The 25,605-nt window shown below is 42.0% G+C and overlaps 1 protein-coding gene across 6 annotated transcripts in view; it reads left to right on the top strand.

Moving 5' to 3' along the window:
- Positions 1–321: 321 nt before the first annotated feature.
- Positions 322–25,605, top strand: part of rbfox2 (RNA binding fox-1 homolog 2) — a 47,702-nt gene continuing 22,418 nt past the window's right edge. For 3 of the 6 annotated variants that reach the window (XR_015776197.1, XR_015776196.1, XM_042484824.2), the window contains exons 1-2: positions 324–1,424; positions 10,549–10,599. Coding sequence is in view for 4 of the 6 variants with exons in the window: in XM_042484824.2 (XP_042340758.1) it covers positions 1,173–1,424; positions 10,549–10,599 (303 nt within the window). In the remaining 2 variants the exon portion in view is untranslated. Of the gene's footprint in view, positions 1,425–10,548; positions 10,600–14,479; positions 14,724–25,605 lie in introns of those variants that run through there. The other 3 variants (XM_042484825.2, XM_042484826.2, XM_042484829.2) reach the window with 3 other exon arrangements.

Here is a 25,605-nt window from a genome sequence, read left to right as displayed (position 1 = left end):
CTAAAAGAGGTACAACCGAACTTGGTTGAAAAGTATTGTTTTAATCGTGCACCAGTGGATGTAAAGCGCAATAAAAACACTTGATATAAATGGTTGAGTGTGTTCTGTGAACGCGTGGTGGTCTCTGTGGAGCCATAAGACACAGATCCATACACGCTTACACACACACACACCTCCCCTCGGTGAAATGTATGGAAGCACTGCGGCACACTGCGTGTATTTTGCAGGCTGCATGGCTGCCTGGCTCAGCGTTCAAAGGGAGAGCGGAAGATAGGAGGAGGGGAATGACTACACCAAGAGAGTAGGAGGAGGAGGGAGGGAGGACAATTTCCTTTCTGTAACACACACGCTACAAGATCACACCGGGAAAACGGAGAGAGGAAAGAAAATTAGAGAGAGAGAGAGGGGGGAAGGAAACACCGCAGCCCCTCCGTCCGTTTGCTTGTTGTTTTTTTGGGGGGCATTAATTTTCTCTTAACGCAGACTTGCGGACTAACATGGGGCGAAGAGAGAGCTCCTGACGCGGATTGACTTTCAGTGAACCTCTGCTCTGTGGCTCATAGACAGGGAGGAAAAAAGGCGACAGGGAAGACATGTTGAGGGGGTTTTCGTCTTGAGGTTGCGGTAGGATGTTGATGTTGTGCTCCTAAAGAAAAAAAAAAGCCGACGGCTCCTCGTGGAAACAAAAAAACGAGGGCAAATGGAAATTGGGCGGTAGGTTATGCTCAGGAGCCATTGTGTTGATCGGTGCTTATTTAATTGGTTTGTTATGATCTGAAATAACGTAGGCCTCTTAGGCAGCCCCGCAGTAAATAAATACACGGTCAGCAAACGGGGGCTACAAATTCACCCGACAAACCTGCTTGTGTTTTAGGGGACATTTGTCTGAATTGAGCCGCTGTGTTTTATTAGATAAAAGAGGCGTTTATGAGCTGTTTGTTTTTTAACAACCGCGGTGGTTACATTTCTTAAACCAGGGAGCCAAAACATCTCAAGATAACTCTTCAGGGGGCTCATACAAAGGCCCAGTACAAAACACAGTCTTTGCAGCATTTAAAGACTGTTTTAACTGCAGAGGAAACCCGTCCACAGGCTGGCTTTAAGCACAAAGGTGCACACGAGTAGGTAGTCTTATTTCCACCTCAAGACAGGGGACAAAAGAAGATTTTTAAATGTTAATGTCGACCGACGTTGCATCCATCATGCTGCCTGTGTCCCGGGGTCTCATGGACCGGGATAGAGAGCTGGACACCATGGCTGGGGTGCATCCCAACGCGGGCGGCGCTTCTGCGGCTGTCCGGGGCATGAAGCGCGGAGACCCGGAGCCCGACGGACAGACAGCGGCTACTCTGGTGGACTCCACCGGCGCTGAGTGCAAGCGTCCCCGGATCGACGGATCAGGAGGGATCGGCGAGGTTGGGCAGGTGAGGAGGAGGAGCGGGGGCTCTTTTGTCCAAATACAGTAGGCACGACTTCTCGTGATGCAAGGATCTGTTGGTGTTTTGGTGCATGGTGGCAGTATTTAAGTGCATGTATCTTTTAAATACTAAATTGTGGTTGCGTTTGCAATGTTTCCATGTGGAAGTCACAGTTACAGATACAGTAGCTACAGCAGAAGGGCCCCAAATGGCCCACCATAGACTCTGCTCAGTCCATTACCAGCACTGCAGGACATACCACCACATTTCACAGCTGCAAATGACTCTACATGCTGTTTATTCAGTTTTATAGGCAGGTTGCAATAGTATGCATGCAGCTCGTGGTGTGCAATGGGCTGTTCAGCTACAATAGCCTATAGCATTGTAGCTGCTACATTGTAGCTCAGACATTTCCACTGAAGAATTGCAACTGTCCAATTTGTACCAATCAATCCAGTTTTTGTGACATTGCTGCTCAGACATCATGTAGCTTCAAATCTCCCCAAAGAGCATATTCTGTTGTATGAATATCAGTAAAGCCCAGTCTCACCCTAGGGTGGGGGATGTAAACAAACTTGACCTTTATTATGCAAAAAAACCCTCTCTGCCATGTGGCATAATGGTGTGGGCAACATTTGGTTTCGAATGGAAATTGATGTCACTGTTTGCTTGTGTGATCTTTGAGTAAAAGAGGGCGCACAGGAGGGGGGATTAGAGGTAAACAAAAGGCCTCAGATTTTATTAGGGGGCAATCAGACCAAACCTAATCAATCTAATTACCTTTTATCAACACCGCTGCTGCAGCCTCCCATTCTGTGCTTGAATCAGCAAAAGTGAAACAGTCTCTTAACCTATTTTCTTCCAATGTCAGTAAAATCAATTTTCAGCCCCCTCCCCCGCCATCCCCACCAACAGTGACCCAGAAATATTGAAATATTTCTGAATAGAGCACCGTAGGAGGGCAGGAGGATGCTCTGGACATCATTATGACATATTGTGTAGGGTGAAGCAATCCATTGGAAAACAGAAAACCATTTCTCCACCACTGAAAGCGCCAGTAATGGAGGTGAAGTGGCCTGTTTGCTCCTGCTTGGAAAACTAAATGGCTGGCTTTACATCGTCATGCCGGCCGAGAGTGCTGACAGACAGGCTTAGGAACGTAATGCACTTAAAAACAGATGTGAGTGGAAGAGTGTGCGTGTTTGTGTGTGTTGGGAGGAGAGAGATGTGCAGATCAATAGCTCCAGCCCCTAAAATGTATTGAACGTGAGCTGGCTGGACAGTCCGGAAACGAGAGTGGGAGAGATGCCCCCCTCCCTCACTCTCTGCATCCCTGCCCCCTCTCTCTCAGTTGGTGCAGGAACAGATTTGCCCTATCACTGGCAGTAAAGAGGCTTTGTTTCCAGCTAATGGGATCACATCTCATACTGGAGGGGGCATTATAACCACACTGATCCTGAGATCCTTATCTAAGGCAGAGGGGTTTATTAACACACATGCACAGACGCACACTCATGCATGAGTATGATCCAGATAATGATTGCTTTTATAATCGACTAATCTTATTTTTTAAGTGAAAAATGCCCCCAAAATGTTTATTCCATCCTCTCAGATACAAAGGTTTCCTATTTTCTCTGCATTATTTAATCCCATATTGAAATCTGTTTGGTTTTGGACTGTTTGATGACATCATGTTAGATTTTAGGATTCAGTGATTGGCAATTTAAAAAAAAAAAATTGTTTACAATTTGCCGGTGTTTAATTGATGATTAATCAAGAAGATGCTACCTGGGACTTTGGGAAACTGTGATAGACTAAATGATGAATCGACAGAATTATAGAATGAAAATATTTGTCAGTCTTAAATTTATTTTTCACACCTCCAAAAACAGTGCTGGCTGTGAGTTTGCAAGCTCAGCCTTGAGCTTTTCAAATCTAGCAGTTAGGGGTCAGAATCACTAGAGGCCCCAATATCCATTATTATCCCCGTACCAAAGTCACAATACGATATTATTGTGATTTAAAATGTGTTGCATTATGCCGATTATTGCAGTAACATATATTGTGATATATTGCTATTTATTACCTCTTTTGTACTGTAAATTACCACAGAGGATGCTGTAACTTTGGTCATTCCTGTTTAATCTAGTTGGATAAAATTTTTCAGTCTGTTCATTTCACTTTAATCAGTTTTATGGTAGCAAATCAAATAAACTGGGCTTAAAAAACAATTGTTTTTAATATTCTAGTACGCTACCAAAAGTTAAATTTTTATTTGTAATATTAATGATTTATCTTTTTTTAAAAAAAAGGCATCCATGTAACGATACAATATTGTCATGCAAAACTATTGCGATACTGTGCTGTATCAGCCTTTTCACTCCACCCTAAATACCAGTTTTTGTGTGTGTATGTATGCATTACAACACTTTGACATATTTTAAATCTAAGATGGTAATACCCAAAAGTGTCATAGTGGGAGCAAAAGTGGGACTGATTAACCAGGGGCCCCAAGGGGTGGGGTGGGCCCCCGAAAAGCCTGAAATAAAAAGTCTGGTTTTGTTTGCAATTTTTTAGTATTTAATGCCATAACTAAATTAAATTGGCTGAATTAGTCAGTTGAAAGATCAAACGTTATATTAAAAATGGTCCCTTAAAGACCAAAATGGCTTAGTCATCTCTGAACATAGCTAGAGCTGAGTAAGTGACTGCTTATGTTGCTGGAGCACCAACGTAGAAAGAGAAAATGAAATGGGGTTCCAAAAAAGACAGAAAGACAAAATGGACCCAACTGATTTTAAAAAAGAAAAAAAAATTAAATTGTGTGAGAGAGATATGAATCCAGAGAGGAAGGATGGGGGACCCACAAAGACTGCTTATGCACAGGACCCAGGATTTGGTGGTGCGCCTCTGGTAACACAGTATTCTGCAAACAAGTTTGGCTGAGTGACGTCCAATTTTCCTACTTTTTAAACCTGAGCACTTAGCTTTCAGAGAAACTTCTATAAAAATGCACACAAGCACTTCTGTTAAGCTAATCTCCAGAAGGGTAAAGGATGGAAAATATTACAGCGAGCAGTATCCTGGCGCTTATAAAGCACCGCGTCTCCCTTCCTCCGTCTTTTCCATCCTTTATGTCTTTTTAAAACCATTTATTGCTGGCATCATGGCAGGAGTTGAACTCTGACCTGTAACTGAAGCCAACACGATGGGGCGTGGTCGTGGTAAAGAGCAATCCATTTGTACCACTGCAGCCCAATAATGGGATCTTTCCCATTTGGCCATCGACACTGCTGTTTTCCTCATTAGGGCATGATGTCATCACAGTGTGGGGGTTGGAAGAGCACCGTCGAGTCAAATCTGAAAAGTTTTAGTCGAGCAGCAATGCATATATAAATCAGTGCAGCATGCAGTACGTGACTGAATGCTCGGCTAATGCGCGCGAATAAAGCTCACTGGGTGCATCCACACAACAGTGTGAGTTCAAACGTTCACGGCTGCTCGTACAAATTAGCTTCTGACCTCCTGCCGCTGACACTGAGCTCAGCCAATAGTATAGATTTTAAATGAATATTAAGTTAGACCACCAGCTAGAGTGCTCCCAGTGAAAAAGACATTTTCAGTCTATTTTGCATTCCAGTGCTGCACCGGGGAAGTCCTGCACAGGGGATTCATAACAACACCCTGCATTTCCAGTCCGAGTCAGATTTTTGGAAATGTTGAGAGGAGGTTGTCTGCTTCAATATCCATCCGGCGTGCTGCTGAGCGGCTCATGTTTTGTTGTCACTCTGCGTAGGAAACCAGGGCCCTCTCTAACCTAATAAGGTCTTGCCGGGGGTGACAGCGCCGAGGACAAATGACTTGATTCGGACATTAATGTAGGTGGATCACCCCTCTGTACTTTCATCTCTGGCCCGCCACTGAAATAGAAAGAAAACGTCAGCAAGAAAAATGAACTTTTGCTGCGAGTTGAGAATATTTATTTAGCTTTTGGGCCCCTGTTTTTTTGTGATAAATTGCCAGCAGAGGTCGGTTGACTGAATTATGTTTGAGAGAGCAGCCTGCGGGTTTTGGTGCTCTGCTGCCAGGCAGATTTGATGACCTTAATGTTATCCTCGCAGATCAATTGCAGTTAAGTGATTTGTGACTCCCACAGTATTTCTGGGGTTGACTTGGGGAAAAAAAAATCAGAATTTATCTGACAATTAGACAGAATAATATATATTTTGGATGGATATTATTGTGGCTGACATATCATAATCCTGTTCACAGGACATCGTTGTACTGGGCAGTAGGCTTAAAGTCTGCATTTGGGGGGACAAAATCTCCTGGGATGTCTGGGTGTATCCCCCAACCCCCAAAAAAAGTGAAATTTGAAAATTCATTCATGCTATATTATCTTATTTATTAAATGCAAGTACAGCTACTACTGTCTACATTAATTAAACATGCAATACAACATTAAAAAATTGACACTTAGCTCAGATTTCACATGAGCTATCTGACAAATATAATGTAATTAAGACATTGATGATCGTTGAATACGCCAGCGAGGTGCGTTCTGCTGGGCTACGGCGAAACCACAAACCACACACAAAACACCAGTACACCCTGATACTAGAACAGATATTAATAATGATTACATATTTATTTATGATCATGATTACATTTACCAATGATTATTTTGGAGTGGTGCCTGGCTGCTTATTGTGAAATAGCAAATCTGTCATGTATATATAAGAAGAGGTCTGCTGACAAAGCTGACAAAGGTAATTGTAATTAAAAAAAAGCACAACATTAACAGAACTAAAATAATGAATTAATATAAACAGGAAACCTCTTTCCAACCATGTTGGTAATTGTTAAAAAATAATTTTTGCTTTTGTCAGTCTTTCTCTAATGTAAGGATTATCTACTTTTGGCAAACATGATGGTAAATTAAATATATTTGGTTTTTGGATTGTCAGTCAGAAAAAAAACTAAACTGAAGTCATCTCCTTAAGCGTTAGGAAATTGTGATGTATGTTATTTATTCCATTTTCTGACGCTACTTAGACCCAAGGCGGTAATTATAATATATACTATATCATTTAAAAATGATAAAAAATTGTCTCCTCAATATATTGATAAAAATTCTACTCTATGACAGGAAACCACACTGCTGTCTAAAATCGTCATTACCAAATGTAATCTGAATAATGACTAAATTTACCAAATTACAACTACAATTACTACCGGTTCTAGTATTTATGTTGTACTGCAGTTCTGCATGTGGATTGTCCAAGTGGTGTTGCCATACCCCAGCAGAACACATCTTGTGTATTCAACTAATGTTAATGTTTTTATTATGTTATATTCTGTCAGAGATAAGATGTCAATTACTTATGTTGTGCTGCATGTTGACATTAGTAGCTTTAATTTATCACATATAGTATGCTGTATATCTGTTCTTGTTTATGATAAATTGTATAACAAGCAGGGAATGAGTTTTCAAATTTTGAAATTTGGTACCCTCCCAAATGTTGACTCCATGGCTACGGCCTTGCTTATGCTGAAGATGTATTGTTTAATGAAGAAAATATGCTGCAGGTTCATAATAATAATTATTATTCATAGCAGCCATATACATAATTCACATAAAAGTGCCTCAGATGATGATGTGTTAATCATTACATGGTGTGACCAGGTGTTATCAGTGCCCTGTGCTCATCAATTTTAATGAATCCCTGCTAAAATCTTAAAAATGAACAGCAGCCAAACATTTCTACCAAAAAATGGGCATCAACACGTTCCCGAAAGTCCAGTATCAGCCTCCAGTTTCAGTGGAGTGATGTTGCAATGAAATAATCATGGCGCATAATCATGATGGGCAATTATGTTGTGCAGTAAATAATTACATGAGAATACTAATCTCCTCCAATCAGATGTGAAATAAATTGGGGGATAAAAATAACAGTTTTATCTCGAGATGCAGATCAGCGCAGTGGACACCGGTTTGATTATGCTGCATGTGATTGGCTGGCAGATACCGCTGCTATATGATTATTATTATGCCAGAAGTGCCGAGACGCTTTCCAAAATCCACTCTGCCTGTAGCCAACATCCCCCCTGAAAAAGCGTGTGTAGGTTTACTGCGGAAAGTCTGAGGGATGTGAAGTACATCGAGGGAAAATAAACTTGAGATCATCTGGCTGACTGTTTGGAGGCTTAGCACATAAGTGCTCTGTGGATGAAATGGATTCACATCCTCCTGAGCGCCCTGCTTTGCAGTGAGGTAGGATGACTCTCGCAGCGGTGAAATGTAGTTCCTCTTCCACCTCCTCCTCAGAAGAGCTGCGGTCCCAAGGCACGATAGGAATAGACATGAGTCTTGTGACTAAATTAGACACAAAAAACAATCAGACACCTACCGCCACCTGTAGTCTACTGGAAATTTCTTGGACCCAGAAATGTTGTTTTCTAGAAACCTTTATGATTGAAATGTCATCCATAGGTCCAGTCGATGAAATTCAACTTGGCTGCTATGAGTTGCATGTCGGGCAAATGTGTAATTAACATAATGAACTTATTAATTCCTCAAAAACGGAAATAGCTATAATTTGTCTTTAAATGCAAACATCCAGTCTCATGTTGCAGTGTCTTTATGCATCATTACACACCATCTAATTGTGCAGATGAGAAAAGGTTACATGACTTAGTTATGGCAAAAGATGCATTTCTGGGCATGAAAATATAAGTTTATACTGACAGAACACCTTTTTTGAAGTCAACTAAAAGTCAAAATATAGCTATTTCCCTATATTGGCCTAATTTTTATACATAACTAATGTAAATAATGTTAAAGATGAAAGGGTGCGTGACTGCACCGTGATAACGGGTGGATTTCTGAACACCACAAACACAGACTTAGACTCTTAGATCAACTGTCTAAGTTAATCAGAAGCAAGGCTGGTGTCATTTCCGTTTTTTTGTAATTAAATAATAATAATAACTTAATTTGTTTAGCACTTATTAAAAACAGTGACAAAGTGCACAAGTCAAAAACCCACAAACAAACACACATACCGACACGGATTCAAACACTATCACACGTGATGTAAAATTGTAACAAACGATGAGCACTAAAGTGAAAGTGAGGCAGAGCTGGGAGAATGCGGCTTAAACTGAACTAGCTTATTTAATTTGATTATTTTGCTTATTATGCAAATTTCCCAACATGCAACTCCGAAAAACCAGGTTGAATCTCCCCCACTGTAAATGACATTTCTATCATAGGAGTTGAGAGGAAACATTTCTAGGGTTAGTATTTGCCATATAGAGCTTTCCAGTAGACTGCTGTAGTTTTTTTTGGGGGGGGGCAGGCTCTGTATGTTAAACAGATCGCTGTCACCTTGTGCAAAGATGCTGTGAAGGAGAAAGTTTCTCGCCTGTTTCCAGATTTTATTATCGCAGGGTCGGCCCTGTTCCCTTCCCCCTCCTGAGCTCGCCTTCCCTCCCCCTCCTCCCCTCTCTGCCATCTGTTGACTTTAAGTCATTTTGTTACTTTCTCCTGATTGCTCACCCGGTTTTCCCCTGCAGTCTCTTGTTTTAGCCCCTCCACCCCCCCTCTCAAAACCCACCACGGACGCCAACCCCAGGAACTTCATTTATCATCGCCAAAAAAAACTCATTAACAATCGTGCAGAATCTTCTCGTGCTCCGTGCTCACGACTGTGGTGTTGAGAGTGAGACTGATACACACTCGACTCGCCCTCCTTCTTCTCCTTCCTCCCAGTTCCTTAAGGAAATTAAGCACATGACTCCGCTCATGTATGAGTCATTGTCTTTGCTCCCTCCATCTCGTTTTTTCCTCCCCTTTGCTGTCCATTTCCTGTTGTATTTCCAGCTCCCTCAGCCTCTCTTGATATGAAATCCAGATGTTCCCAGATGTGTTCCCCATCACTTTGCCTCAAAAGTCTCCTCTTTTTTTTTATGTTGTTTTGATCCTCCTCTGCTTCGTACCTCCAGTGTGTTGTGTTTAGAGTTTGGCCTCGCTGCGAAATACGGTTTATACTTTATTCATGTTATTCAAGCCTCTAAGAGGTGATTCATTATTTAGAGCTTCTGCCTCCCAAAGCCAGTTCACTAAGTACATTTTTGGCTCTGAGATAGACTCACACAAACTGCATTTTTCGATCGGAGACAAAGACTTCTTCCCCTCCTCCTCCTCCTCGTCCTGAGCTTCTAAGCATTTTGGAAACATTGTGCTTAGTTTTAGCGAAAAAGGCCCCGTGGGGTCCAAAGTTAGATGGCTACAGTATTAATCAGGCGAACTAAAGCGCGCAGAGCAAAGTGTTCCCCCTGGGGACAGAGCAGATGAGGGACATTGGTTCCAGATGAAAGGAAGATCATGGGAGGAGGAGAGAGGGAGAGAGGGAGGGAGGGAGGGAGGGAGGAGCGGAGTTGTTTTCTAATCTAGTGATATGAAGCCAGAGACAGGCAAATCTGTTTTCCCCCCGTTCAAAGAGTGCTGTAATTGCTGCGTAAAACTCCCATTTTAATGGCGCACATTAGCATAAAAGCTGGAACACAGTGTTATGAGTACAAATAAAGTGAGTTACAAACTATTTTCGGGACATGATTTCTGTTTAATATTTGGCTCCAAACAAAATTCCCCTCAACGCGTCTTGTTAAAGTGTAATTACTCACCAGATGTCTGATGCATCCGTCTTAGCTCCGCGCAGACATTTGAGAGGAATGTGTCGGAGATTGCATCAGGGCTCATGATGCCATTTCACACCGACGGGGGCTTCATGCTCGCTGACACCCCTGACCTATTTATGATTTAAGAGCCATGGTGAGAGCTTGTTCTTTTCTGCCCCGTCTTTCATCTCCCTTGCTCGCATGATCTCACTCGCCCCCGTTATCACGTCTTTATAAGCAGACAAAAGATCCGGTGGGTAGAAAAAAAACTCTGGAGGAGATAGCAGGAGTGTGTCACCGGGCGAGTTAATTTGATTAGGAGTCGGCAAAACACCACGCAGAGTCAAATGAAAAAGTGTGAAGGAAGTGTGAAAAAATTCAAAACTAGTGTCTTTTTTTTGCTTCGCAAAGCATTGACCTTGTGTCCAAAAAATCTGCTCTCTTTCAGAACAACGACCCTTTGACCCTTGGTTATCATGGCTACCCGTCTCATAGTCAGGTAAGGATGTGATTTCACCTCTAACATGCTCCATGTTTAAGGGTATTCCACCATCTTCTGATATTTTTTCATATTCATGAAGCATTAACAGTGAAGCAGTGTAAACCACAAGGTGGGGGTGTAGATTATACTTCATCCGTTGTGTAGAAGAAGACATGCCTCCACACCCTTCACTCTTCCAGTCCTGCCCTCCCACCACTTTTCTTTCTACTCGCAACAATCAGCAATACTATTAATCATCTTTGAGCTTTTTAAATCCAGTGTTTTTTTGGGGGGGTTTAAACATGCAGATATTCTTGTTTTCCTCTCCTCAAACGAATACACACCCATATTAAAGCTATCAATTGTGTGTGTGTGTGTGTGTGCGAGGCAACAATCTGTTTACTGGTGTTTGTATTAGCCTGATTGTGTTATTAGACCGTTCAGTTTATGTGGTTAATCCTCAGATCATCCTTCGTTCATCCACTCATCCTCTCATGCTCTGCCCATAATCCCCTCATCCCTCGCTCTCCGCGATGCCCAGCAACCTCTGGCTGCTTATCTGCGCTTCATCTGACTTAAGGCTTCACTTGTGCGCTCTCATTTTGAGAGATTTTTCTTTATTTCCTGGCAATACTGTTTGGCGGATCTTGCGGAAGCCGGGAAGCCAATTAGCCAGGTTTTTTTTATTTTTTTATGTCACAGTAAGATGATACAGCTTTGAACCGTTCCCTCGCTAATGATGATGTTCCAAGAATGGTCCTAAAGGCTGAAGTGTTACCTAGTTCAAGCAATCTCACGTCGGGATCTATAAAGGAGAAAGTCAGGGGTTTACTTGAGGGATTCGAAAGTGTGAACCGGCCTCTGACCAGGGAAAAAAAAAACAGCAGAGGAGGAAGAAAAACAATGCCGGGCGGCAGAGGCTCCCACAACACTGAGGTGCTAAACTGTCAACAGTGGTGTGAGAATGATGTGATCAAAGGCTCCTGAAAGGAAGAGCCTGGAGAGCAGCAGAAGCCCGATGTGTGAAGAGAGGGACAAGCCCTTTCACACACGGGATGTAAAACTTTCCTGGCTTTTGCTATCAGTTAAAGTCATGTTTTTGGGTCATTTTATGTAAATACGTGATTATCCAGATATGGTTTCATTCAAAAATGACAGAAACAAGGCTCGTGATATTTGCCAGCTGAAGGGTGAGAGTCTGCAAAAAGGTGCAGAGATAATATGACTTAAAGCACAATACGCATCTGCATCAGTGAAAGATGTTGTTTTTGTTGTTTTTTTAAATGAACAGACCGCTTTACGAAGGTTTTGTAAAGTGCACAACACGTATCCACTTTCTGGATTAAAACCCCATTTATAGCCAAAATACAGTATTCCAATTTGATTATTTACATTCTGCTGTTCTAGTAGTTCTAGTAGTTTCCATTGTTCCTGGCGGAGTCGGCCTTTCCCGTGCGAGATTTAAATTGCCCACCCACGCACAAGAAATTCAATGATGGATGCATCTGTTGGATGTCACGCTGATGACAAATACTATATGTGTGTGTGAGTTCAGTGTTACCATGTTGGAGCACATTGTTGACTGTCTTTGTTTTGTTTTTTAAAAAAATTACCTGACATGATGAATCCCTTCATCTTGAGGTTTGTTCGGCTTTGCTTCACGAGTCGTTCTTCTGTTGCACTTCTGATAAAGTGGCTGCTCGAGGCGTGTTTTCCTGTCCCCAGTGGTCGATGCACGTGTCATTAAATGTGTCTGAGAAAGATATTTGGCTCTTAAGCTGCTGAATGCTCCACTACACTGTGTTCAATATCTAGCCGCTAAGTGTGTGTGTGTGTATGCAGTTTGGTGCTGAGCAGGTAGTGTGCAGGCTTTTTGGAGCTTTTTTAATGAAAACAGCCGCTGCTGGAAACAAGGTTGATAGGAACACTGAGAGTAAACCAGAAGAGTAAAGTTTAGAGCTTTAAAATCAAAACAGTGAGCTGAAAGATACCAAAACACTCAGTTAAGCTCAGATGTATTGATCTGGCTTTATGGAGCCCATTTAGGACTTTTCCATTGGCACTTATGTATGAGCCGGGTCAAACTGTACTGCACTGGTTTTAGGGGTTTACGTCAGAAATTTCATCACAATATTATATTATATATTCTCTGGACGATACGATATTTGCCAATATCGCAAAGTCTGCCACCATATGTTTTCGATTCAGTTAAATTCGGCAGCCTGTGATTGATATGATACGATTTTAGAAAATATACTCATTGTCTTTTTCTTGGCTTCTTACCATTGTCTGCCGTTAAACTGCAAGCACTGTTTAAATGTCAAGGAAGGAGGTACGCCTGGATGGGAATGGTGTCAAAGACATGCAATGGAAAATTCAAAATAAAGGCAAATCTTAAAGATGACAATGAGTATTGATAGCCCATTTAACAAAGAGACGGAGCTATAGGGCCCTTCTTTATGCCTCCTTTACGTTTTTAATTAGAACCAAACAACGGCTACTTTTCAATAGCATGCTGGCATCGCGGAATCAAAAGAGGCGTGACATTTAACGCAACACTGTTTGCCTCTTGTAGGACGAAACATATGCATCTGCAGCACTTAATAAACAAAAACAACGGCATAACATGGCAGTAACAACCATTTACTGTCTCTGTTACATGGCCGCTGATCTTGTCCTCTGCTCAGAGGGTAAGGAGCTCCCGAATTTTACTGTATTCCCAATTTGCAGACGTTTATAGATGCAGTTCTTTTTCTTTAAATTAGCTGCCAACTGCTGCTTGCTGCTTTGTGAATCTCCCGCAGGGACACACACACATAACATGCTGTCAAAACATCACACCTGTCCCGCCCTTGATCCTGCCCGCTGTCCTGTTGACATAGCATCCACTGCCGGCTTAAAGACGAGACAACTCTGTCCTCCCATTCCGCGATCGTACCTTTTAAATGCAGCGCCAAGGGGGCAAAATTCACCATATTCCTGCCTTTAACAGGCGGTAGAAAAGGGCTTTTGACTCATGACAAGCACGCCATCAGTTTAAGACACAGAAGCGTATAGCCCAGCTATAAGAAGATGAAAATCCCTGCTGCACTGGGCTGACTGAGACAAACCCAGCTGAGCCAAATCAGCACATGTGTACGGAAGAGGGCTAATGTTTATCCATTGTTACACTGAATACAAATAATATTGATTAGAGCAGCTTTAAGGATTATAATTTATAATGTGACTTAGATTAGAAGTGTTATGAAAACATTTCTAGGTTTTAACCTGACGCCGCTTTAGCAGAAAAATGAGTCGGGCGCTCATTCAAATATGAGACAAAACATGTAAATCAGCACATTTATGTAACAAGGTGCATCTCTGAAAGGGGAGAGAGAAAGAGAGAGACAGAGAGAGGGAGAGTCTTCACTTCCTCTCCCAGTGGTGCCAGCAGCCCCAGTTAACTCACCTACATGGAGAAAGAGAACAGAAGAAGAAGAAAAGAGAGAGAGGGAGAGAGGGAGAGGGAGAGAGGGAGGGACTGCGACATGAGAGTGGAGCAGAGGGGAGGAGAAAGTTTGCAGGTGTGACAGGGGCAGAGAAGTAGGAGGGGGGAGGCGTCAGGCTATCTGGGTGAGAGAGGAGGAGGAGGAGGAGGAGGAGGAGTGGAGAAGAGACAGAAGAGATGAGCAGGCAAGGGCACAGCAGCAAAACAGAAGGCTGGGGGTAGAGGGAAAGCAAGGAGCGAGTGGGAGAGGGAAAGAAAAGAGTGAGTGGGAGACAGAGAGAGAAAAAGAGAGAGAGAGAGGGAGAGAGAGAGAGAGGGGAAAGGAAAAGAAAGAAAGCAAGCGAGAGGGAGAGTGACAGGGACAGAGGCCAGCACAGGAGGAGGAGGAGGAGGAGGAGGAGGGGAGGAGGGGATGGGGGGTGGGTTGGCATGGCAGACAGAGCAAGCGGGGGCAGAGAGAGGGAGATTTTGAATCTGTGAGACAGACAAGAGAGACTGAGCTGGTGAGGTGACACAGGCTCAGAGAGGGAGAGGAAAGCGAGGCAGCGTGAGAAGAGGAAAGGAGAGAGAGAGGAGAGAGGAGAGAGGAGCGACGACAGTTTGAGTTGTTGCACAGAATACGATGATGGGACTGTACTATCCTTCCGTGTTGTCGGTGAGTGTTTATCTCGATATCTTTCTCATATCCTCCCTCTGCGTGCGTCTGCTGTATCTCTGCATCGCAGAGGCTCCACTGTGCACGCGGGGCGGCATCAGCGCGGGCAGCACTGTCATTGAGCATGAAATGTTAATTAACTGCTAACAGATGAGGACTCTTCTTGACCCCCTTTGCTGGAGTGGTCCAGTCAGGGCATTTCGTGTTAGGACTCCATGAGGGATATAAACACTGTAAAACTGGCGTAGTAGGCGTAGATGACAGCAGAGATACTGGCTGGGAGATTGTATCGCGACAGTTAGGATTCGCCACGGTGAAATGTATTATTGTAACGCCGTTGTTGTGGCATCTGCTCTGCTGCCTGGAGCTAGAAGCGCATGAACATCAAGAGCCGCCACTGCCAGAAAGCTGCCATGTATTATGTATGCTCAGAAGACACATACAGTACAGCATGTAAGCATGTGCAGCTGCGGTAAACTCTCTGCTGAGTGGAAGGAATAGGGGGAGGTAAAATTTAAAAAAAAAAAAAGTCTTTCTTCTTTATTGCCTCTGCAGCTGTCTCTGTACATCGCTCAAGCCCTGTGAGCGAAAGGGACAGGTGTCCCCAGAACAGTTGTCTCTGTCCTTTTTTTTTTTCTCTCCTCCTCCCTTCTGCATCTCTTCTATTCAGCTAACAACACCTCCTCACTGTAATTTCTGTGTCACACATTTCACAAACACACAGAAGCCGAAGCACACAGTGGGCTGCAAAGTTGCGAAGTGTCTTGTTCGTATCATTGCATTTCATTCGCTGTGAGTCAGGCTCTTTCTGTGTGTCGTCTCCTTCCTGTCTTTGCGTCTCTTTCAGCTGTACCTTTTGGATTCCTGCTCTCTTTACTGTTTGACCTCTTTTTCTCCCTCCTCTCGTTCTCCCTGGGGCCCTGGCAGCTGTTATCTCAATGTTTTTCTCTAAGAGCCCCTGGAAGAGGGGGGGTTGGGAAAAGAGTGAGAGAATGGGAGCGGGAGAATAGAAAAATTGATTTTTAAGGTGATGGGACACCCTCGGGCAGATGCCAGGGAAGCCCGTGCAGGACGAGGGGAGATGAAATTATGCAGAGACGGACAAATGACAGGAAAGAGGCTGAGAGCAGTGATATTAGGTCAACTGGAGAGAGCTATTTTGCTCTGTGACGCAATTTCAGACTGGAGAGCTGACTTTGCAGTTACGCGTGTGTGTGTGCGTATGTGTATAAGCATTCAGATTTCTGACGCGGTAATTTATTAGCTCTTTTAGAGTGCATGCTAATGTCTTTTGGCCCCTTGCTGCTACAGGAAAGTTGGAGTAGCAGATCGGGTGCGAAAGAATGAAATATTTTCTCAAGCCCCACCTAAGTGTGCGCCCTAAGGCGAGGGAGAGACGCCTACCTGCTGCAAAACTACACACACACACACACACACACACACGCACACACACACATACACGCACACTGCCACGCTTTCAAAAACTGTAAACGGGTCATGAGGTTTCAGCCCCCACCCCCCTCCACCAATCTTGTTATTGATTCTTCGCAGGGTTAACAATGATGGTCGGTAAATGATCCCAATGAGCTGTGTTGCCGTGGCAACTTGCATGAGTCATTCGTTTTGTACGAATTGTTAAATGGTTCGAGGAGTGAGGAAAATGTCGACGGGAGAGCCATGTGAGGTAAACACCTTTTGCACTATGCCTCACAAAAAATAAAAAAAATAAAAAAATAATAAAAAAAGAGCTGGTTATGAAATTGCCCAAACATGGAGTTGCAGTTCTGGCTTTTTAGCAGCTATTTGCATCTCTGATGGCTCTAAAAGCACTCACTGCGAGGCATCTGCGTGGATTTCAAAAGAACCTGCCTTTTGAAATAGATAGGGGTTGCCCTCGCTGACTCTTCGCATGGCGCGGTTGACAGTGACAACACCGTCCTCCGGCTGCCGTGTGTACATCCTAAAACCACACTCGAGTGCTTCATTGTCACAGAGCCCTGCTCGAGCTCTGAACAAGACCGACTCGTTCCGTGGACGTACATAAATGTATTGAAAGAGGCGTGTCCGTGTTGGGTAAACACGCGTCCATCTGCGTGCTTGTGTGATCACCGCCACATGTGTTTGTTTACGGGTTGCGTGCGCTTTGTAATGAGGAGCAAATGTGGACAAATAATGTCATCGTCTTTATGTTTGGGAGTGTTTACCTTTCATAAAATGCTGCAGTGGAGCCGAGCGGAGCATTGACACAGCTTGTGGAGGGATGACAGTCGTGTGTGTATCACTGCGCACATGTATATTAAAAAAAAGGGGGTCTCCCAGAGATGCTGAGACCCTACAAGGAAGAGGATGGGGAGGGGTGGGGGGGGGTTAGTTGGGAGGGGTTTGTTTGACAAGCACACATGTTACCCTATAAGGAGATAGAGGAGCGGGTGGGAGGAGGAGCCCGGGCATCTTGTTGCTATGAAGCGAATGGGCTTGATTGACATGCGTGGGGGCGGGACGTATGCAAGGGTCCCGTCTGGATTTTATGAAGCGTAAAGAAGCGCAGCAGAGAGTGGGAGGAAAGGGAGAACAGCAGCAAGAGGAGAAGAGCAGGAGGGGGGGAGGAGGAGGAGGAGGAGGAGGAGGGGTTGACGTGGGATGGAATAATTTAACAAGAGGGTGTCTCCTGGCTCATCGGTATGCCACAGACACGGCGTTTAAACGTTTCTCCAGCTGTTTGCAGCATCGGCGCCGAGTCAGAAGCCAAGATCTGAGCTGAGCACAACTTCCCCCAGTTAATACGATTATTGAGCCAAAATGTGAGCTGCTGCTAACAGCATGAATCACATTTTCCAGCGTCAAGTTTGTTGAATTAGGCTATAGACTAATGGCTGGAGGCCCGGGAAAGTAAGATAGTGAAATGTCATTATTCATGTGAAATGACCCAGTGTTGCCCTAGTTAGCTTTTAGCCATGTTCCTCTCCTCCTCTCCTCCTCTCCTCCTCCTCCCCGGCTCGTCCTGTAGCGTAGTGAGACTGCTGCAGACGAGCACATTTTATAACATGCCTCCTCAGACACACTTGCTGCTGCTAACTGACCCGAAAGTAAGCCAGCTACAGCTACCGCTCTGAGTCACTGGCTTTGCCTGGCCAACGCATACACTTACACAACCTTTAATGCCTTAACGCCCCAACGCCAGGAGAGCGGAAACGCGCACACACACACACACACACACACACACACACACACACACAGACACAGACACACACACACACACAGACACAGACACACAGACACACAGACACGCGTGTCGATTTGCACACGACATGCACACAAACAAAACGTACACAAACCTGAGTGCTGGCGTACAGTTCGCCTGTCTACAGGGCAGCACTCTTCTTCAATTTGACCAGGAATGCCCTCCCCTCCTTGTCTTTGTGTTCCTCCTCTTATCCTGCTATCTGTGTGCATTTATTCAGCAGATGCTTTTATCCCGACGCTGAGCACAAAGGCCACTCGCAGTCAGCAAAAGGCCCATAACTTGACGGTTTGAGAGAGCAGAGAGAAAAGGAAAAAAAAAAAGCAGGCACACGCTATTTTTGCAGATAGCGGGCTGTTGACACAGTGTATCAGGTAGAGAGAGGGCTGTTGAGATGCGGCTAAAATGGATCTGCTCTGAAAAGGCCATTCGTCGAACACAAATACAAGGTTGTTTTTGGCTCGTATTCCCGCTTCTATTTTGGTCTGGCAGAAGGAACAGCAACAGCCGGGGTTGTCCATTCTCCCGCTAGGCTGTAGTCTGTTTTCTGTGCATGAGCAACAACAAAGAGGAGGATGTTATGATTGATGGGGATATAATCTAATCGGCAGTATAGACTGCAGGGATATTATATAGTGTTGCAGCCAAGACATCAAAACTGCACGTCCCAAGTGTGCGGTATTAAAAATTCAAGTCACTATCATTCTGTCTGAGTTGCATCACAACTTGTCAAGTCCAAGACTGACTCATCAGTCCATGAGTGAGTTGTGTCATGAGTCATCAATGTTGGGACTCGAGTATGACAACACTGCGGCCATGATGAACACTTAAAAGCAGAGTAGGAGGGTAGGTTTCCTAACAAATTTGACAAAAGGTAGATTATTTTCTGCTCTCCCTCTGTTTTGTAACCAATAATATTCTCTGCAGCGACCGCTGCGGCAGGGAGATCCCTGAGTAAAGTTTTCCAGTTTGTTTTCCTTCCTCTATTTTTGCTTATTGTTCAAGTTCCAGACTTATTGTCCCATGAAAGGCAATTAATTACGCAGCAAGCAGCACACATAACTCACATGGTAGCTTTAGATTTTGAACAGGATTACGAGTCTGCTACTGTGAGGCAGTACTTTAAGGAATACATCAGCCACAAAATGACCTTTTTTATTTCAATTACTCACTGCACGTTACCTTGAATAAACAGAGAAAACTTTGTTTTTCTCGCATGCCTCTACTGTGAAGAGGAAATTTAAAAAAGACAAACATTTAGGATGAATTATGCTTCTCAAAGAAATGCATTTTCACCAAAACATTGAGATTTAAAACTACAAGATAATCAGTTTCCTGCTCAGGGTGCGCCACATGACTGCACGAGTGTTTTATATTGCAACTTTTTAGCAAAAATGCATGTGTTTGGGAAGTACTGCGCATACAGCTGTATAAATGAGACTTGGATTATACTGCATGATCAGACCTGCTCATCATATTATCAAATAGCTTCAGAAACCCCTTCCCTCCAAAACCTTTCCAACACTGGATCAGGGCTGCTGTGCATTTCTTTAACTTTCCAAAACTGACAATCTGGCCTTCGCAACCATTTTATGCCGTCATTCACCGGCTGTGCAAAAGTGAGAAAGTAAGCCAGGTTTGAACTTCTCCCTCCAAACCTTTTTTTTTTCGTCCGCCGCACGTATATTTACCCTCACTTTTCATTTAAACATCAGAGTGCAACACAATAAATGCCTACTAGGAGAAAGAATTTGAAAATGTGCACCGGCATCCCCGTATTTACACTTAATTGCTTCTCCCACCTCTCCATGACTGCTGGCTTTTCACCTCACCATGTAGTGTGGCCGTTTGGATCAGCTACAAACACTCAAGCCTTCCACAGAGGATGGCACAAAATGCAAACTACCTCTCTCCAGACGTAACTCGACCCTTCAGCACAGCAGTGCTTTCAGCGAAATGCTGATGTCTGCATTACAGCTGCAATGAATTATCAGTTTCATCAATTATTTGATTAACATAATATAAATCTGCAACTATTTTAAAAATAGTTTAATAATAGTTTAAAGGTCCAGTGTGTAGGATTTAGGGGGATATATTGGCAGAAACTGAAAATACTAAAAATAACTAAGTTGTCTTTAGTGTATAATCAGTACTGTATTTTTCTAACTTAAGAATGAGCCGTTTATATCTACATACGCAGCGGGTCCTCTTCCACCGAGTCGGCCATGTTGTTCTACAGAAGCTCAGAATGGAGCTAGATAGGGCCATTTGCAGTTCTCGTCAGCCACCGTAGTTCTGCCGCACGCTCGTCACTTTAGAAGAAGTTTCAGGTGGTTTCAATCTGCAGCCTCACCATTAAATACCACTAAATTCTATACACTGGATCTTTATATTGTTTTTCAAGCAAAAATGCCAAAAAAGGTGACGTTGCCATTGTGAAAATTTGCTGCTTTTCTTGTTCATGCATGGCAGTAAATTGAATATTTTGGGGCTTGGAAATTTTAATTGGACAAAGACAGTCCTTTGATGCAGTCACTTTAGGCTCCAGGATATTGAAACATGCTTTTCTCACTGTTTCTTAACGTTTTGTGCACCAAAAGATCAATCGAAAAAATAATCTACAGATTTCTCAGTCACAAGCATAATTTTTAAACACGAAGTACAGCTGAGGCTGATGGGAATGTCATTAGTTCTGCAGGCTCTCTGTAAAAACATACAGGACGATATAACATTTGACCTTATGATGGCACTGGGCGGGCTCACCAAAACTCCTTCAATTCATTCGGGGGGGAACGTGAATGTTTTAACCAAATTTCATCTAATAAGGCAAGGCAGCTTTATTTGTAAAGCAAATTTCATACAGCAGCGCAATTCAAAGTGCTTTACAGTGCAATAAAATATAAAAACATATTAAAAGATCCAGATTTACAATAAAAGAGTAAAGAGATAAGATGTAAAAGGTAAAATCAGTTACTTAATAAAAATAATATTAATAATTGGTAAACTCATCCTTCAACTCCAGAGATGTAGAGGGATCAAGGACAAATGTAATTTTGTTTTTAAACATTAAAAAAAATGACTAGTACATCTACTTTCTAAATTATTAAAAAATAAATAAATAAAAAAATTGATTTTGATTTGACTTTTTATTTATTTCGAACACATTGTAATAATTACGAACAATGAAAAACATAAAGCAAAAGAAATCTCTAAATACAAAATGACTCTCTTTACATATTTGCAGTCACGAATGAGAAACATTAGAAAACAGTAAAAGGGCAGACAAGAGGTGCAAAGATGAAAAGATTATTTAAGATCATATATAAAACAGTTTTAGAATAAGTATGTAGTCAGAATGATGGTTGAGATATTTCAGTCTGCACCACAGTGGTGCACAGACCGACATTTGTCATCCACAGAACTGCCACTGTGACTAAAAGGTTTTTCAATCCCATAATAAGCTCTTTGCCAACACTCTGCAGCAACGAGGTAAAACTTTCTGTGCGCACTTTCAGTCTCTCTGTATCGTCCCCTTTCCCAGTTCACCACTTGACCCAGCCCGGGCGATCAGCTTTCCCTTTCTAGCACAGCGACACGGCGGCGGCTCTGGTTTCAGTATTCCTGCTCGTCATCCAGGTTAGCTCTTACCTGGTGACCCGGGCTGACTGGCTCCACCCGCTATCATTTTTTTTTACCTCCCGCTAATGCAGTTCATCCAGGATGAGCTGATGCAAGGCGATGCCAACCAGTGTATCATTTAGCACATAATGTATTTTGTCTCCCGCAGTTAAAAGCCTGATCTAAACTGACTAATTTCCCTCGTCTCTGCTCTCCTTCTCTTGTCTCTCTCCAACATAATGAATTCAGGATGTCTCATCAGAGGATTTCAGCTCATGTTCACATTATTACCATCAGTGATGTAACACTGTTACAGAGAGAATATTCTTCACATATTAACAAATCTCTGCTCTATTTTTAAGCCTTTGTTCATAAATTAGAAGCGGATCATAACTACTTCTAAAATGATAGGTGGTTGACGTATAAAAACACCTTTAAATGAAGATTTACCCCAAACAATGCGATAATTGGAAGTTTTTTTTACGCAGAAAACTCAAGAAGAGATTGACATTTAGTAGCCCTGGATGAGTATTTACTTACATATTGATATTACATAATCAAAACATTCAGAATGACTGTAACAGGCTGTGCAAATAGTGAGCAAACATTTTCTGAAAGTGTACAGTAAGACTGCCGTGAAGCCGTGGCAGGACAGGAAGGCGAGGATGTGAGGAATGCCATCACGTATCAAAACCTTAATTTGGATTCTTGTGGACGAGATTTTGGAAGAGGTTCATACAGCTGCAGCGGGGTTTAGAGGAGCGGACACAGCTGCTGTTTCAAAATGTGAATGAAGTTAAACTTGGACTCTGCGGTCAGTAATCTGGCTCGAGTGCCACGCTCGGAAGACGGAGGACACGCTTTTCTGTTCTGGAGGAAGGTGGAGACTACTCACCTGGCAGGAGAAGAAGCAGCAGCAGTTTAGGTATGAAAAGGGGACGTTTGCAGTGAGCGAGGGGGGGCGGCAGATTAATGATGAACACATATTTACTGTATGTTATCAGGCAGAGGAGGGAGTGAGATAACAGGATTGCTGGTTGTGTGATTACCCTGCTGAAATCAGGCCAGTGCCGCAGTCATAAAACGCTGAGTTTGAAGCATCTGATGAGGTTTTTCTTTGCTCTCGAGTCGGCAGGAAAAAGAGGAATTTGCCACCAGGTAGAGCAGCTTTTGACGGCATGAGGGATTTTCTTTGAAAGTAATTACACAAATGGAGGATGGAGCTGAAAAGTGTTGGTGATTAACGGGATGTTTGTGCCAAAGATTTACAGTGTTGCGCTGCAGTTCGAGCTGCTGAGAGCAGTTCAGATGAAAGTAATATAACGTATGGTCTTTACTGTAATCCTTTTTTTTTTAAATAGACAAAACAGACAAGAATGTCGCATATTTTTCATCACAATTTAAAGTGTCGCACCAGATCACGGGTCGACAGATTATCGGGCCTGGCCAATTATCGGGGTCGATATTTGACATTTTGCAGATTATCTGTATCGGTGTTTTTTTTTAATGATTGCTATACATGCAAAGAAAGTGTTACTATGGAAGGAACTGTTACTTTGTAAATCATCAGGGAGCTATTTTTTTTAATTTAAATTTTCACTGATCTTTATAAAAAATGCACAGAATTTGCTTTATAGGATGTTTTGATTGAATATATGCTAAAGGCATTTCAACAAAGTTTGTGTTGGAGTTTGTCGTAATCGGAATTTAAAATTTTTGACAGAAATATTTTGATATTTATTGTAAATGCATATTGGTTCCAAATATCGGTTATCAGTCTCGTTGATTACTAATTATCGTTGTCAGTATCAGCCCTGAAAAACCAAAACCAGTCGCCCTTGACCTTTAGGTGCCAGTTTTATTTATTAAAATTGTCGAGCTCTGATATTTATTTATTTATTAGTTTAATTAAACTGGAACATGTACAGTTTAAAAACATAAGTGTTACTGTTGATGTATCATACCAGATTGTTGCTTAGAGCTAATTCACATCTGCAGTCCCTCAGCAGGTCAGAACAATGACACAGCGCAATGACATGATGATATAAAGTTGTGCAAGAAGAGAAAAAAAGACACACATAAGACAGATAATACACACAACTGCACATGACTTTGAGTGATATGAAGAAGACACTTTCAAAACACAAAAGACAAAAGCTACACACAATAACGCATCCCAACTTGATGCTTGTCAAATTAAAAACATATGTGTTATATCTTATATTTACTTTATTATTCCAAGATAAAGTAAACTCTGCAGTTTTGGGTTTACAAAGGAAGTTAGGATTGATTCATAAATCAAGATTCCGTTATCAGCTTTGTACAATATATGGACACAACGTCAATCATTTTACTGACCTTGATTACCTCTTGTGTTTACATACGTGTCTGTTTACATAGGAAAGTTAGAAACATTTTAGCTGACATGATTTCAGAATAGACAGAAGGGTTTTCCTGATTTTTGTAAGACGAGGGCACTGCCAGTCAGAGGACAATGTAGAGTCAAAAATTGACACAACATTGTATCACAATATTTTCTGTCATTTAAGTTGTATTGATTCACAAGCACCAAATATTGATTTCTTTTTAATTATTTAAATTATTAACCCTTTGAAAGCCTGAGCAAAATTGGCTTGACTTCTTTCAAAAATATGAGAAAGGGGCAATGAGCAGCTTAAGAAACAAAGAGGCATAAGTTAGTAAAGAAATTGTAAAACAGTACAAAAAAAAATTAACAGAAAAAAAGAAAACAGAACAAAAAAAACAAGGAAATGAACTGAAAAAGTAAAAATAGTAATATTAATGATTATAAAAATAATTCTGTTAAATTAATTTAGATATATAGTTATTGTAATTATATAGTTTTTTGGGGGAATTTTTCCTTTCTTTTTGTAAAAATAATTTTCCTAGCATCTAATTTCTTGTAATTTGCACTTCTTGCCATGTTGCTCATTGCGTTTAGTCCCATGTTTTTAAAGTACAAATTAAATAAACACTTTGTGTTGTTAATGGAACAGATGTTAGCAGGTTTTACATTTGGAACATAATTTACAGTTCGAAGGTTAATAAATAGGAATTTAAGTCTCAAACTAGTAATTTGGGCTGCCCTTATAAAGGCACAGCAATTTTACATGTAGTTTCTTGTATATGTATTCTTGTATACATTATTATGTGTTAGTTACCTTATTAGATATATTATATTTTTTTATATACAACACAGACCAAAACAGCTTGGACATGACACTACAAATAAAATAAGTAACCAAAAAGCAAAAATACTGGGTATTATATCCATCCCCAACCCTCAGCAAGTGTTAAATACGTCAAAAAGAATATGATAAATTTATTGTTTTCATATTTCAGTTCCAGTGTTGCAATATGATTAATAATTAAGGTTTATTGCTCTTTGAAAGAGTGTACTTGCATTATTATTCTATTAAATTATTGTTACATGGGTCACAAAATGACAGTAATGTTGGTTATTGCAGTTATTTCTAGGACTATTTATCATCCAAAAAAAGTAGTGACAGACCTACACATGACACCATTATTTCCTTTGGCATGCTGATGCCTTCAGTCCTGTTGATCATGTGGATTTAATGAGTCTTGACAGGGGCGAACATGGGGCGGCAGTTTCTTAAAATTTGACAGTGACATCTAATAACAAAATAGTTGTTATAGTAACTGCGGAGAATACTATTTACTATTTGAACACCATTCAAGTAGTTGTGATTGCGAACGGTTTCCACCTGACACAACTGATTAGAAGAGAAAAGGTGAGATTCAGGATAAATACATCACATTCAAAACAGAGAAGGAACTAATTGGATGTTTATGGCACACGTACTCGTCTCAGTGACAAGCTGTTAAGATATTTCTGACCTCTTCACCTTTAAAACGCTTGTTGCTGTTGCCATCGATTACTTTAAATCTTGTGAATATCCAGGATAATACAGAAAGTCCGGTTGTGTTTACTTGTGTGTGCCTGTGTTGTTTACCAGACTAAGTTTCCCTCTCACTGTT

This window comes from Plectropomus leopardus, chromosome 3 (assembly GCF_026936395.1).
Source record: "Plectropomus leopardus strain MGB_pleo_1.0 chromosome 3, ASM2693639v1, whole genome shotgun sequence".
Classification (NCBI taxonomy): domain Eukaryota; kingdom Metazoa; phylum Chordata; class Actinopteri; order Perciformes; family Serranidae; genus Plectropomus; species Plectropomus leopardus.
This window is presented reverse-complemented; position numbering and strand designations above follow the sequence as displayed.